The 14,958-nt window shown below is 40.6% G+C and overlaps 1 protein-coding gene across 1 annotated transcript in view; it reads right to left on the bottom strand.

Annotated features, from left to right (window-relative positions):
* The window catches only part of LOC124233085 (uveal autoantigen with coiled-coil domains and ankyrin repeats-like), an 83,386-nt gene extending 76,713 nt beyond the window's left edge, over positions 1 to 6,673 (bottom strand). The window contains exon 1 of the mRNA XM_046650182.1: positions 6,410 to 6,673. Within this exon, the coding sequence (XP_046506138.1) occupies positions 6,410 to 6,487 (78 nt within the window). The 5' untranslated portion in view covers positions 6,488 to 6,673. The remainder of the gene's footprint in view (positions 1 to 6,409) is intronic.
* Between the last annotated feature and the right edge of the window lie 8,285 nt (positions 6,674 to 14,958).

Below are 14,958 nucleotides of genomic sequence, written 5' to 3'. Positions count from 1 at the left end.
GGTGATGAATATCAACTAATCTTAAAATTCTTGAAGGCTATGACTTGATCTTTCTTTATTAAAGAAATTTTCGAACATATACAAAATACAATAGTATCACAAAAGTAAATAAAATAGCATCATGACCTACCCAGCTACAACAATTATTAATTCATGACCAATCCTATTTCAACTATACTCCCCACTTACTTCTCCCACCCACCTAACAACAGATAATTTAAGCAAATCCCAGACTTTTCATATCACTTCATCTGTAAATAGTATACTTCTAAACATTTCTCTGAAAGATAAAAACTCTTTTTAAACATAACCACATTGCTACTATTGTCACATTTAAATCTTTTTAAATAATAATTGTATACTATCATCACATATTCAGTTGGTGTTTACTTTTCCTCAAATGTCTTATAAACTTTTACTTTTTTACAATTATTTAATCAGGGTCTAAATGAAGTCTATCTTTGTGACTGGTTAATGCATCTCCTAAATCTCCTTTAATCTCTAGATTTCTCCTCCATTTTTTCCTTCTTATAACTTATTTTTGAAGAACCAGGCCATTTGTTCTGGTTTCCCACGACAAGAATTTTGCTCATTGCATCCCCACGTTCCTCTTTCCTCTGTATTTTCTGTAAAACGGTGGTTAGATCTAGAAGCCTATCATATTCAGGTTTGCTTCCTCTGGCAAGACTATTAGTATGCAATAATGAATATATCCATCAAGAGACAAATTATGTCTGGCTGTCTTTCTTTCTGAGACATTAGTAGCCCCTGATCATCACTGTCTAGACTCTAGATCCATTAATTCATTAGGAACTGTAAAATTCTAATATACTAATTCTATCGTCCCTTCTTTATCTATTAGCTGGGATAAAATACCTTCTATGAAAGAAACTTCCCTTTATCGAATATTTGATTACTCTGAGGAAAAGCATGTTTCATTCTTTCTCTTTATTTTCTGGATCTTAAAACAATACATCAGTTCCCCAGCATCCTCCAAAAGTGACAAGTTTCTTTTTGTTGTTGTTGCAATCATTATTATGAACTCATGGATTTAAAGATTTCAGTCCACTGGCAAATTATTATTGATGATCAAACTGTCCCATCACAGATCAAGTGCGAGCCTCTTAAAGTTGGCTCCCGAGTCTTAATCTTTGACATCCTCCTTGCTTTCTAGCATGATAAAGGATTCCAGGCTCACCTTGCACATTTTCTACTCCCAACTTGGAATTATCCATTTCTTCCAAAGGGACCTAATTATTTATTCATTCTTGAGCCTAACTATGAGTTCCATAAATATTTTCCAACCTAAATAAGGCAACTGTTGAGCAAGGTCCAATTCTTGAATAATTTTAAATTTGAAAAATGTGTATGATGCACAATAAAGATACACAATCATTACTTCACTCTTATTAAAAGAAGTAATTAAAATCCTTAACTACTCATCATTTAGGTTCTCGGACTCATTATGTACCAAAAGACATACCAAAGCAACTCAACCTTGCTGCTTTGGTAGCACAATAAAACTCACCAATTCAAATCAGCATGATGACCAGGGTTGAAATCCAAAAGTACAAAAAGAAGGCTTCTTTACTGTGATCTTTCTTCAAGAACCACAGGAAATACAACACAGGGATAACCCTAGAAAACTATCTGAATAAAGCTTTAATGAAGGTAAGCATTTTCAATTAAAGGTTGGCATCTTTAATGAAAATGAGTAAACAGTGCTCAATTAAGTATTCGGAGTTTAAACTAAACGTAACAATTTGTGATCTTAATTATTCACATTACCCCAAAATCACTGTAATAATAATAATAATAACATTAACATCTTTTCAAACACACCCAAATCCCTGAGTGGAAAACACAAAACCCTCATTCTCAAAATCACAAATAAAACAAAATCATATTTAATCCTTTATGCTCTCTAAACATCTCAAATTTCTATTTTCATTGGGAACCAAAAGAAGTTTTTTGAAGATTTTTTTCAGTTGCTATATTTGTAACTCTAAATTCTTTTAGAAATACCAGTATTTTTTCAGGGTACTGAGACATTAACAAGATGCTTTAGGACATATTTGGTTACTGATTTACAAAATTCATTTCCCCATTTTAAGAGTAGCCAAGAGAAAGGGCAGCAAAAATAATCCCTGCAGAACCTCCCAGATTAGAGATTACTTTAACAATCAAGAATTTACTCCACGACAAACGTTGAGCATAGGTGCAATTTAAAGTGGAAACCCCTTCCAAAATGTCTGTTTACAATATTGGATTGCAGTACTACTACTAGTTCTGGAATTATGGTCCCTTAATATTACTTTATTTTATTTTATATTTTGCTGAGGAAGATTTGCCCTTAGCTAACATCTGTTGCAAATCTTCCTCTATTTTTTGTACATGAGCCACCATCACAGCACGGCTGCTGATGGACTAGTGGTAGGTCCACACCTGGGAACCTAACCAGCCACCGAAGCAGAGTGGGCCAAATGTAACCACTAGGCCACCAGGGCTGGCCCCAGTCCCCTAATTTTAATTACTCAAATTGTAGGCAATCTGAACTAGGTGAAAATGGAACAAGCCTATTCTTTCCGTACTTATAAATGTACGTATAATTAGGTGACTATACACATAATTGGCTAGATCTGAAATAGCATTTATAGTCACTTAGTTACTCCTTTCAGAAATCGGAAGCTTCAACTTAGTAATTAAAAATAAACGTAACAACAAAAATTATCTTATTTTATGATTAAAAGATGCAGCTATCTCCAGATTTAGCTAGTAAAGGACTCTTAAGTGTATTTTACCCCCAATTTATAAATGTGAACTACATTTATATGTGCATAAACACACCTCTGTTTAGTGAACTCTAAACTCAATGGCATATTTATAACTATGGTACTATTCAGAAAATTTTAAGTGACTTTTTTTCTGTACATAATCTGCATGTAATTATAATTTGCACGTTAAGCTAACATGTTATAGTTCACATGTTATAAGACATTTACATACCTAAGTCTATTTCTAATGTGTCTCCAGATAAATAAGCTTAAGAGATACACTTCATGTATTTACATGAAGAAAAATATATATGAAATACACATTTGAAAAATTTTTTAGGAGGTCAGCCCGTGACCAAGTGCTTAAGTTCTCGCACTTCGCTTTGGCGGCCCAGGGTTCAGATCCTGGGTGCAGACATGGCACCGCTCATCAGGTCATGTTGAGGCAGCGTCCCACATGCCACAACTAGAAGGACCCACAACTGAAATATACCACTACGTACTGGGGGGATTTAGAGGGTGAAAAAAGCAGGGGAAAAAAAGAAGATTGGCAACAGTTGTTAGCTCAGGTGCCAATCTTTAAAAAAAAATTTTTTTTAATCAAAGTTGTGCAGAGCAAATTGTGATTACTTCCATGATAATTAAACGAATGCTTTAAGATTCAAATTAGGTAGTGATGGGGGGGGCAGAAAAAAATATTATTATTACACCATAATAAATTCTATACAGATCAAAGACTTAAATGTAAAATAATGAAACAAATAAAAAAGCTAGAAGAAACTAGGGGGATTTTTTTTTTGCTTAATATTGCAGAGTGGAAAGGCCAGGATGTAACGTAAACCTAAAAGCCACAAAAGAAAAAGTGGATAAACTCAATTGTATGAAAATAACCACTTTCTGCATAGCAAAAGCCACCATAAACAAAGTCATAAGACAAATAATCAGTTAAGAAAAAATACTATTCAAATTAAAAGGGCTAATATCCCTGACATAAAGTATATAAAGATGACTAGGAAAAAAATCAACAACTCAGAAAAATGGAAAGGATAAACTGTTCACAGAAAAGAAGATGCAAGGGACTCTTAAAAATATGAAAAGAGGGGCCAGCTGGGTGGCAAAGTGGTTGAGTTCACATGCTCCACTTCAGGGCCCAGTTGGCAGGTTTGAACCCCAGGCTCTGGACCCAGGCACCGCTCCTCAAGCCATGCTGTGGCAGCCTCCCACATACAAAACAGAGGAAGATGGGCACAGATGTTAGCTTAGGGCCAATCTTCCTCAGCAAAAAGAGGAAGATTGGCAACAGATGTTAGCTCAGGGCTAATCTTCCTCACCAAATGTGTGTGTATATATATATACACATACACACACATGATGCACGGAAGGAAATTTAACAACATTCTTCAAAATGACAAACCCATGTATTCTTTAACCCAGCAATTCCACTGTTAGGAATTGATCCTACAAGTGTACACACATACACACACTTGAAATATATACAGACTTATTCATCACAGCACTGTATATTATAGCAAAAGATTTGAATGGGGATGCTCTGAATGGGTTATTTACAGTTAAAAAAAGATATGGAACAGCAAGTACAGTGTGCTATCATAACTATAAAGGGTGAATTTATATTCACATTTGCCTGTATAAGCTAAACTCTCTCTGGAGGGGCATGAAAGAAACTGACCCCACCAGTGACCTCTAAGGAGCGGGGGCAGAGTAGCTGAAGGACACAGGTGGGAGAGGGACTTCTGCTGTAAATATTTCTCTTCTTTTCAAATATTAAGCCATGTGCTATATTATCTAATCAAAAGCAAATAAATAAAAATTTAAATATTTTTGAAGAAAAAAAAAGATGCCCAATCATAACAATCCGTACACATGTGACCAACCATGACATGAGGGATTATGGTTTCTAGACTGAAAAGCAGAAGGAATCTCTTTCTCCTGTACATTGATTTTATTCTATTAATGCTTACTTTGGTTTTATTAGTCATCACACTCATTTATTTTCATTTAAATATTTTACAAAACTTATTCCAATATTTAACTTAAACTGAGAGATGTTTACTTTTTCTAAGCAAATAGGTTCTACGTATTTTTCTCCATTTTTATGCCTTTATTTTAAGAAAAATAGACTGCTCAGTTTAGTGAGCGCTAAAGATTTAAGCTCAGAGACACACTTCATGTTCCAAATGCATAAAATGCAAACTGTCATCTGATAATACCATTAATAACTAAATGCTTTGATTTTCTAGAAAACAGGATAAACTTAACATGTATAAACCTCCAAGAGCGATGTGAGTCCTTAGACTAAACACAACGGGGGAAAACATAGCAAATAAACCTAGAAAAGTCTATCTTTAAAGCTGAAAAGCCAATCTGCACTAGAAAGAAGCTGATTCTTTAACTCAACGATAGCGACCTCTAACATCGCTAAATGACATTTCTGCCAATTATTATTTTTAAAAATGTGAAACAAAGCAATCTCTCCTTCTATGAGCATATAAAAAAGTCATGCTTTATTAAACATCAAATCATTAAACATCATGCCACCTGAAGCTATCCCCCGCTCTTTTTTTTAATTGGGTATTAAAGAGCCTAGTTTTGTCACAATTTCCTTTAAGTCCAAGTAAAATCCGCCTAGAAATAGTCAGGTGGAGAGAAAGGCACAATTCTGAATTAACTCAAAAGCAAAAGGAGATTAATTAGTATTCTCATAAAAAGCATATAATCATTTGGTAAAATTATAAAGGTCCGTCTTAAGTACTCCAAATGGGCAACTGAGCGGTTTGAGCACTACATCTTCTTGACGTTTCTGACTCTTCAAGACTTTTTAAATAACGTTTATTTAATAATATAGAATCTTGATGATTGGTCATTCTTCTAACTTCCAAATTATCTAAATCCCAACCTTCGCAGTCAGGCTGCGTCTCCAGATTTCGGTCCTCCTGCCAACCAGAGCGCGGCCCGAGAGCTCCTCGGCGCGCACCCCGCGGCCGGGCTGCAGCTGAGCGCCGACGGCTCGCTGCCACAGGGGAGCCCTACACGGCCCAACAGGACGACCACCTCCCCAGTTCCGCCAGGACTTCCAGGGTCACCACTCATCTGGGGCTTTGTCTTTACAGCTACACCCCATCTCAGAAATCAAACTTCCCCGGGGACACGGCGACATCCGCCGGCCCACGACGTGCACCCAGCCCGGCCGCGCTCAACGCTGCGAGGCTCGGACCCACAGAAGGTCGAGAGCCGGGCGGGGGCGCCGCGTCCGCTGCCCTGCGCACCGGGACGACGAGGCTCGGGCCGCGCGGGACGGGGGCGCGTGGGGGGCGGCGGCTGGCCCCAGGCGGGGGGCATACCCCCAGAAAGCCCGAAAGGAGAAGGCGGGCGAGTCAGCCCCGCAGCGCCAGGAGCCCGGAGACCTGCGGGTGAGCGGCGGGGAAGGGGCCCGTCGAGGCCCTGGGGCGGCGCGGAGAGGGTCCCCAGGGTCTCGGGGCCGCCGCGGAGCCCCGGCCTGAGGGAGGAGAAGTCGCCGCGGCCGGCGGAGCCGGACGGGCTGAGGGAAAGCCGAGGAGGACTCCGCGGCGCGCGGGAGGGGAGCGCCGGGGGCCCGGGACGCGCACAGGACTCACCGCGCTGGCGGCTGCGGCGCTGGACGACGCGGGCCCGGGCGCGTCCTGCCTCCTCAGGCGCGACTTGAGGCTCTTCATGGCCAAGCGTTGGCAGTCCCGCTCCCAGCCCCGCTCCCAGCGGGCGCGGCGCAGCGCGGCGCCACGGACCCGCGCGCGAACCTTAAAGTCTGCGGGCTGCGAGCGCGCGGAGGAAGGGGCGGCGGAGCAGGCGGTGCCGGCCCCACCTGCCACCTCGGGGCGCCGGGCCGCCGACGGCTGCGAGCCTGCGGCGGGGCTCCCCTCCCGCAGCCAATCCGCCCGCGGCCCTGGCGGGGGTGGGGCAGGCCCCGGCCAATCGGAATCCTGGAAGGGGGAGGGACTTCCCTTTCAAACTTAATAACACCCTTCCTCTCCCTGCTGGAGGAAAACTTTGGAACTTTTGCTGGGGAGCGGCGAAGGTGGGCGCGAGCGGCGTGAAAAGACGCGAGAGCCAGGCTCTAGGTCACCGGCGCCCGCCTACCTGGGTGATGGAGCCCCAGGTCTACAGAGAGCACGGGGTCCAGCCTACGCCAGCTCTAGCTTCTCCGACTCCCCTCCTCTTCCCACCCACGTGCCTTTTCCCCAAGTAAAGTCCCCTTCCTTCCGTCTGGTTCCTGAAAGAATTTGTGGTTACCTGGACACACGCTGGCTTTCAAGAGCAACTTCCCTTCCATCTGCTGACGTTTTACTATACAAATCCCAATACCTGGAAACTACTGTTCGCCTCAGAAACTCCGGAAACAAACAACAGCAGCCTCTGTAAGGAATAAGGTGCTGGTTGTACAGAACATACAGTTAAGAACAGACTTTGAAAGACGTTATAGTAAATCAAAGCTCATGTTAGGTGCTCAATAATTATTTGTTGAGTGAAGAACCCACTGCTTTGGGAGGAAGGAGATGGAATGGGGGACGCGGAGGGGACTTTTGCCATCAATAAAAAATGACCCACATAGCCAAAATGATTCAAGAAGTTGTAAAAGAAAAAAAATATCATGGAGCCAGCCCTGATGGCCTAGGTGTTAAAGTTCTGGGCACTCCGCTTCAGTGGCCGGGTTTGGGTTTCCCAGCGCAGAACTACACCATTTGTCTGTCAGTATCCATGCTGTGGCCTGGTCTCACAGTGAAGAACCAGAAAAACTTACAATTATACACAACTATGTACTGGGGCTTTGGAGGGGGGAGGGAACACAACGTTTCAGGTAAAAATATGGGATGAGTTAATTAATTAACTCATGCTACCCAGAAATCTGGATTAATTAGAATCATTTAAAGGAAGCATGAAGAAACAGGCAGGTGAGCAGCACCCAATAATTTGTCATTAACAGACATCTTCAAAAGTCTTCCCTGGAGTCAATTTTTCCCAGCAAAATGTTTATTCTAGCATGCACCCATTTGAAAAGACAAACAGTCCACGTCTCTTGGCTAACAAAGGATTCTTTTTGTCTGAAAGGTCAGTTGCTTTCTTTGGAATTTTCTTAGAGTAATTTAAGGTTTTCTTTAAATACTGTAAGAAAGTTTTCAGAACTCTCTTGGAGAAACAGCATTCAAAGACTGTGTTAACCCTTAATAGCAAAGTAAATAACAATGAACTACCTGAGAAAATTATTAATTTTTCTCTTGATTAGTTCTAAGGGTAGAAATTTTCTTTGACTCTTCCTCCTTCCTCAAGATCCACATCCATTCAGTTGTAGTTGGCTCTTTAGAGTGTCTGTGAATTGTTACTCTCCATCCTCACCTGACACTGCAGAGCCAAAATTACCTCATACGTGGATATTATGTAAGCTTCCCCACCAGCCACCGACCTCCAGTCTCACCTCTCCCATCACCAGTAAATTACCAACCATCAATAAAAAGTCATGCAAAATATTTCTCCCGTGCTCAAAAACCTTCAGAAGCTAATGAATAAAATCTAACTTCTTTACTTGGCATGTAAGGCCCCACAACATGGACCCAACCCTGGTCTCTAGCTAACACTAAGCAAGTTACTCTTCAGCCCATTCCTCAAACATGGGTCATGCCTTTCAATTTCCACATCTTTGTACTTGCTGATCCTCTCTCTAGTAATTTTCTCTCTGTCTACATTCAGCTAACAAAATCCTAGCCCACCCAAGAAAGATTGGAAGGGGGCACAGAGGGGCTTCTGGAGTACTGTACTACTCTACCTGGGTGCAGGTTACGTAACTAGAGTGTCCACTTTGTGCAAATTCAGTGAGGCTGTACTCTTTATGATATGTACTCTTTTATGTGTGTGTTATACTTTAATAAAATGTTTTTTAACTCATACATCTGTTCCAAATGCCCTCCTCTCTCACAGAGCCTTCCCTGATCACTCAGCTGAAGGTGATCTCTCATCCTCTGAATAATTGTACCTCTCATATGATACTGCCACATATGTTCTGAACAAGAGTTATTTTACCACTTGACTTCAAACTCCTTAAAACCAGGGAATAACTGATGTATTTTTGAATTTCCTAGAATGCTTGCATGTATTAGCTACTCGGTAAATCTTTCTGAATGGATTGATACAGTCTTTTTGGTTATTAGACTAAATTATTGTTGTTTGTTCTGTGCATTCACGTAGCACAGGACTGGTACGCCCCCTGTTGTGAACACAGCAGAGTGGTCTGAGGCTACGGTGCTGCTCAGATCCTTGTACCTCAGTCAACTCCTTTGATCTGGACTGAAGAGAAGCACCCCTTTACCAGCTAGTCCCCTAGTTAAATCTTAAATGTTAAGTGGCTTCCTCTAGCACTGTCTCCGCCCAGTAATTGTCTGTTGAGTTATTAATTGCAGCCTTATATTGTGCTGAGTGTTTCCTGTTAACATCCAAGTTCTCATAGCTCTGGTAACTGGCCTCTTTTCAGTTGTTACTGGATAAAGCAAAGGAAATAGACAGAGCCACAAGTACAACTTGCATCAAGCTCCAAAAATGTTGGGCAAGTTATTTTTATGAACTGTCTGCATGATGTCCCCATGGTGTCTGTATCCAGTGGCCTCTATGGATTTTTCCAGACTAGAAATTTAATAGCTGATGTCTGCTTATTCCCATTTGAGATGAGCTAAGTAAATAGCACTGGTTTGAATATGCAAGTAAGGCTTTTTTATATTGATCTGGAAGTTCCCTACATGAAGTAAAGTCACTATTATTAGCATTCAGCCAGACAGGTTTTGTTTTGTTAACTATTATCACTATTATTTATTTTTATCTTCTCTTCAAAGTGAAAGGCACTTATCAAACCTAGATGGATTTTTACTTATTACTGTACTGAATCTACATGAGGTTTTTTTTTTTTTTGCTTCTTATGTTTTACAATATGTGAAACCAGGAAGAGAAATGCATTTTTAAAAATTATTTTACTAGGTTATATGTACACATGGTAAAGAAATCTCAGATAACCCAAAGGGGAAGTTAGTCTCCTTACCACTTCTGTCCCTTGGCTCCTGCTGTCAAGGAGCTTGTGTTCTACACTAGGGTGGAAAAGCTAACATATATAGCTCCACTGGAGAGCAACTACTTCCCACACTGTAGGATAGCATCACAGATGTGGGTGGTATTCAGGGAAAGAAAAGATTAGTAAACAAGTGTGCATGAAGGGAGGGCACCCAAGGTTGGGTGGGGCTTCCATGAGTGCACACAGGTGAGAAGGAACCCCAGGGAGGCAGAGGATACCCAGGGCAACCAGACAGAGCAGGTAAGAGAGCACCGTTGGGAGATGCTCACTGATAACAATGTGATGATAATGGCAACAGGAAGACAAATGCAATTCCTTAGAAGGAGGAGAATAGTGAGTTGACACACAAAATTGAAAATTTACACACAAAATGTTCCTTTTTCAAACAGGAAGATCTCCTTCCAGACAAGCTTCAGTTATGAATTCCATGTCCAATGACTTCTCTCTTCATTTCAGAGCTTCCTACCACTCCTGGGAGCCCCAGGGAATCTGGCCAACAAAGCTAGTCAATAATTCCATTCTCTCCCAGTTCAAATGCCAAGGCAGATAGCTGGCAGAGCCACATGTGGCCACAGGATCACGAGGAAGGGCACCCCCACTCACAACCCATCCAGCAGCCCCAGGAATGAGAGACCTGAGGCAGTTCTCACACCCTCTTCTCCTGCCACATTCAAAATTAAAACACATTACGAAAGAGAGCTCTACAAAAAATAAATAGGTCATCCCTGGCACTAATTTTAAAACCATCTGCATTTCTAGTAAGCTCTCCAATGACTCCATCCAAAACTACAGTAGGAAGAAGAAAAGTAGGAAGAGGAGATAGCTTCTGTTCCATATAACCAGACACTTATGTGAGTTTTCTTAGTTATTCAGCCCGGAAACTTCTCTGGATGCCAATTCCCTGTTACAGAAGCTTATTTAATCTCTCCTGCTGAGGGTTGTTTTGGGTTCTGCTAGTTATCTCCCAAAGAGGGCTGCTTTCCACCTATCTCTCTGTCCTCCTTAGCATTTACAGACTGTCATTCACCTGTGATACATCAAGAGTGCCATTAGTTTCAATACTGAAAGAGGGAGCAAAAAAGCAGGGAGAGGCATGAAGAGGAACAAAACTAGACTTCCTTGGCATAATTGAGTTTCTGCCTAAAAGCAGTGGAGATACCCACAGTTATTTCTTTGAATGCAGGTTTACTGTCAAGAAAACCTATCCCGTTTCATTTGGTGAAAATTAACCTTTGTTATCAAGTCTTGATTACACAAAGCTCCAGAAATACTGTTGGCTTCACTTTAATGAGATTGATGGCCCTGAGTGCATATGGTTCAAAGTCAGAAGCTCTTTATTGCCTCTTTTAAAACAGGCTACTCATCCTGGAGCCAGATGAACGCGAGGAATTTGGTTCAGGGATCAGTAACCATCTGACTCCATAGTAAACTTCCCTGGACCTTGGAGTTTTCTTATCTCAGTCAGGATACCAGGATAAGCACAAACAATGACCCAACAGACTTTCGAGACTTCAGTACTGTCGAATAAGTTGAAATGATTCTTGCTTTTGAATTGAAAATATGGCAAATAAAGACTATCTATGTAGATTTTAAATGATAGTTTTACTTGTCCTCCTTATAATTTTTCCCTTCCGGATTGCCAGGGGCCTTTAAAAATTCTGGCAAGATATTAGTAAATACTCTTAATTGAATAATTAAATTACCAGCAAATTATGTGATCACGAGTTACTCCGTGCCAATCTTTGCTACTTATCCTAATGAAAGAACATTGCAGACAGAATAAGTCAAGGTAAATTTCATGTTCAAATGCTCTTGGTAAATGACTCAAGCTTTGGGATGCACATTTAACAATGAACTTATAGTCACTTAGATTAAAATTATTGTTGACTAAAGTGGTTTAAGTTATGCCAAAAGGAAGGTCATAGGCAATATATTGGATATATAGAAGTTCTAATAAAGATATATGTAAATATGCTTTTTTATGTATATTATATATTATATCACATAGCATTATATATTATATGCTTTTTTAAATGTACTATTTGGAATTCTTTTTTAAAATAACTTAACAAATGAATACATCGTTGTATACATCCTGACTTTTATACAAAAAATTGAACCCATATGAGTGTGGGTAAAATATGTATTTTAAAAGGTTAATCTTAAAAATTAGTTCCTTGCATGATGTCATATGGGATTTATGTATGTATGTGTGTATGTTTAGACTTGATTATCAAAAGACTCAGACTTTTGATCTGAGCCAAACCCCATGGCGTAGTGGTTGTTTGGCGTGCTCCACTTTGGTGGCTGAGGTTCGCAGGTTGAGATTCCAGGTGTGGACTTACACCATTTGTCAGTCATGCTATGGCAGCAAGCCACATATAAAGTGGAACTAGATTGGCACAGGTGTTAGGTCAGGGCTGATCTTCCTCAGCAAAAAAAAGACTCAGACTTTTGTTTCCTGGAAGAGAATAGATTGTGAAAAATTTTTCCTGCATGTCCTTTCTTCAAAACTACTTGCACCAATGTTTAAATTATCCTTAAAAATTTAAGTATAATTTTGTATCAAATTGCTAAGTAATACTTAATTACAATGCTTATTTGAGAGAACATTTTAAAGGTACAATGTTTGCATATAGTGGCATTATTCCACATTGCATATAAGCCATAAGGGCTGTTTTAAAAGCACACTTTATTCAAAGAGACTTGTCCACTGTTATGCCCTCATAGATTAGCCATTTGTATATTCTTTACATCATCTATATCGATTTAGTACAAGTATCAAAAGACATTCTATAGCAGTGAATCAATGTATGCTTTTCCTAATGCTGTTTCATGAATGCTGTTGCCACAAGCAAAATATATAAAATAACTAATAAATTAAAATACCGACATATTCTGGACTTCAAAAAAGTTACGTTTTAGTTTTGCTGTGCTAGGGAGAAGCATGTATGCATTATGCTCCATAAACTTCAAAACCATCCCTCAACCTAAACAACAATTAAGAGCAGTTCCTTTGAACCTTAGAAGGGTGTAGTCCATGAATTGCCTAAGATCTAGGCATAGCATTTTCAGGCTAAACTAAAAGGTATGTTTCTTCCACTACTGAGACATGGAGCTCTCAAAATAATCAGCTCTCAAGATCCATCAACTTTTTGGCCTACAACTCTAAAGTGACACTCATCAAGTCAGCAAGTGCAAATAAGCCTAAAAATCCTAATACTCAGAGGATAGGGCTCTTATTAGACAAATAAACCCTAATTAAAGTAACTTTGGGGAATTTCCCAATATGAATCACAGCAAATCACCTAACAACAATAAAGGTTGCTCACACTACCACAGAAACACTTAGAGCCGGAAAACTCCCAGCCAAGATCACATTGCTCCCGCCAAGCCAACACTATCCAGCCTATGCCAGAATGTTAACACTTTAAATGCTTTTGTTTAAATCACACTTCGTCCCAAAAAGAAATTGGGGTGACTTATAACAAATTTCACTACCATATTTCCAATAACAAAAGTAGGAAATAAACCTGAGCAAGGGAGAATTTTTTTTTCACTGGTAGTACAAGTAGTATTGCTGCCCTTGAGTTTGAAATTTGACTTTCAGCTTCCTAATGGCCAGAGCCAAACAAAAATGGAAACAATGAGTGACAGCTTTAATACTAAAAAAAGAGAAGGCACAGCAAATTCTCAACAGAGGTAAAATTTTCCTGATGCTGCATTCTAAAATAAATTTCTCATATGGGTGTGGCTTTACATATAGGACAGTGAGCAATGTAGTAGACAATGTCCTCAACTACATTTATGAGTGTAGTGTTTAGAAATATGTCTGTTGGGTGTCCACGATGTGCATTTATTCATACAGCGATTGTTGGTTAGTCACAGATGATGTGTGAGTGCTGGGAAAACAGAAGGGAACAAGGTAGACAAAGGGTCTTAGGGAGCTTAATTCTAGCAAGAGTGGGGGGTGAAGAGACAAAGCCAACAGACAAACCAGTGACCAAGATCACTTCAGAGAGTAGTACATGGGAAAGCAAAGCTAGTCATGTGCTAGGGAACAAGGGGCGGGGGGCGCTACTGTAGACTGGGTGGTCAAAGAAGTTCTTTCTGGAGAAGTGACTTTGAACTAAGGTCAGAATGACAGAAAGGAGCCTGCCAAGCATAGATGTGGAGGAAGAATACTCTAGGCAGAGGAAACAGCAAATGTAAAGGCCTTAAGGGGAGGTCCAGCTTAGCATGTGGCAGGAGCATATTGAAGGCCAGTGTGGCTGGAGCATAGTGAGAGAAGAATATGAGCAAGATGAATTTGGAGAGGCAGGCTGGGGCCAACACAAGTAGGGTATTATGCGCCAAAGTAAGGATTTTGGGTTGCTTTCTAGTATGAAGCCTGTTAAACAGGGGATGATGTGATCTTTTTTATAGACCTTCCTGCTTCTGGGGAGAAAATTGATCATAAATGACCAAGAGAGGACATGAACAGGACATGAACAGGATTAGAATATAGTCTAGAAATAGAACTAACTTGCTGGTAGATTGGATACAAAGAGTGAGACATTAAGCAACTAGGTGGATGGTGGTGCCATTTACTGAGTGGAGATGACTGACTACAGAAGTTATTTTTTGAAGGGAAAGTCAAGAGTTCTATTTTGGTCATGCTGGTTTGAGCTGCTCATTGAGCATCCAAGTGGGGATATATTAAATAGACAGCCTAAACAGCAAGAGTGAAACTCATTGGAAAGGTGGGGCTGGAGACACAGATTTGGAAATCAAGGGCAAATAAATGGAATTTAAGGCTATGGGACCAGATGAGATCTATTATGGAAGAGAAGGGCCAAGGGCCAAGATGTGGGTACTGCAACATTTGGAAAACAGCAGAGGAAAAGGTGCCCACAAAGGAGACAGAGGGAATGGCTAGAGAGCAGGCAGAAAACCAGTGTGGTGACTCAGAGGTCAGCCCTGCCAAATACTGTTGAAAGCGGAGAAGTGTGAAGATAGATGGGTGACCATTGGGTTTAGCATTGTGGATGCTACTAAAAGCTTTGACAAAATGGTTTCCATCAGGTTTGGTGAGAGAAG

Source organism: Equus quagga, unplaced genomic scaffold (genome assembly GCF_021613505.1).
Source record: "Equus quagga isolate Etosha38 unplaced genomic scaffold, UCLA_HA_Equagga_1.0 153_RagTag, whole genome shotgun sequence".
Taxonomy (NCBI): domain Eukaryota; kingdom Metazoa; phylum Chordata; class Mammalia; order Perissodactyla; family Equidae; genus Equus; species Equus quagga.
This window is presented reverse-complemented; position numbering and strand designations above follow the sequence as displayed.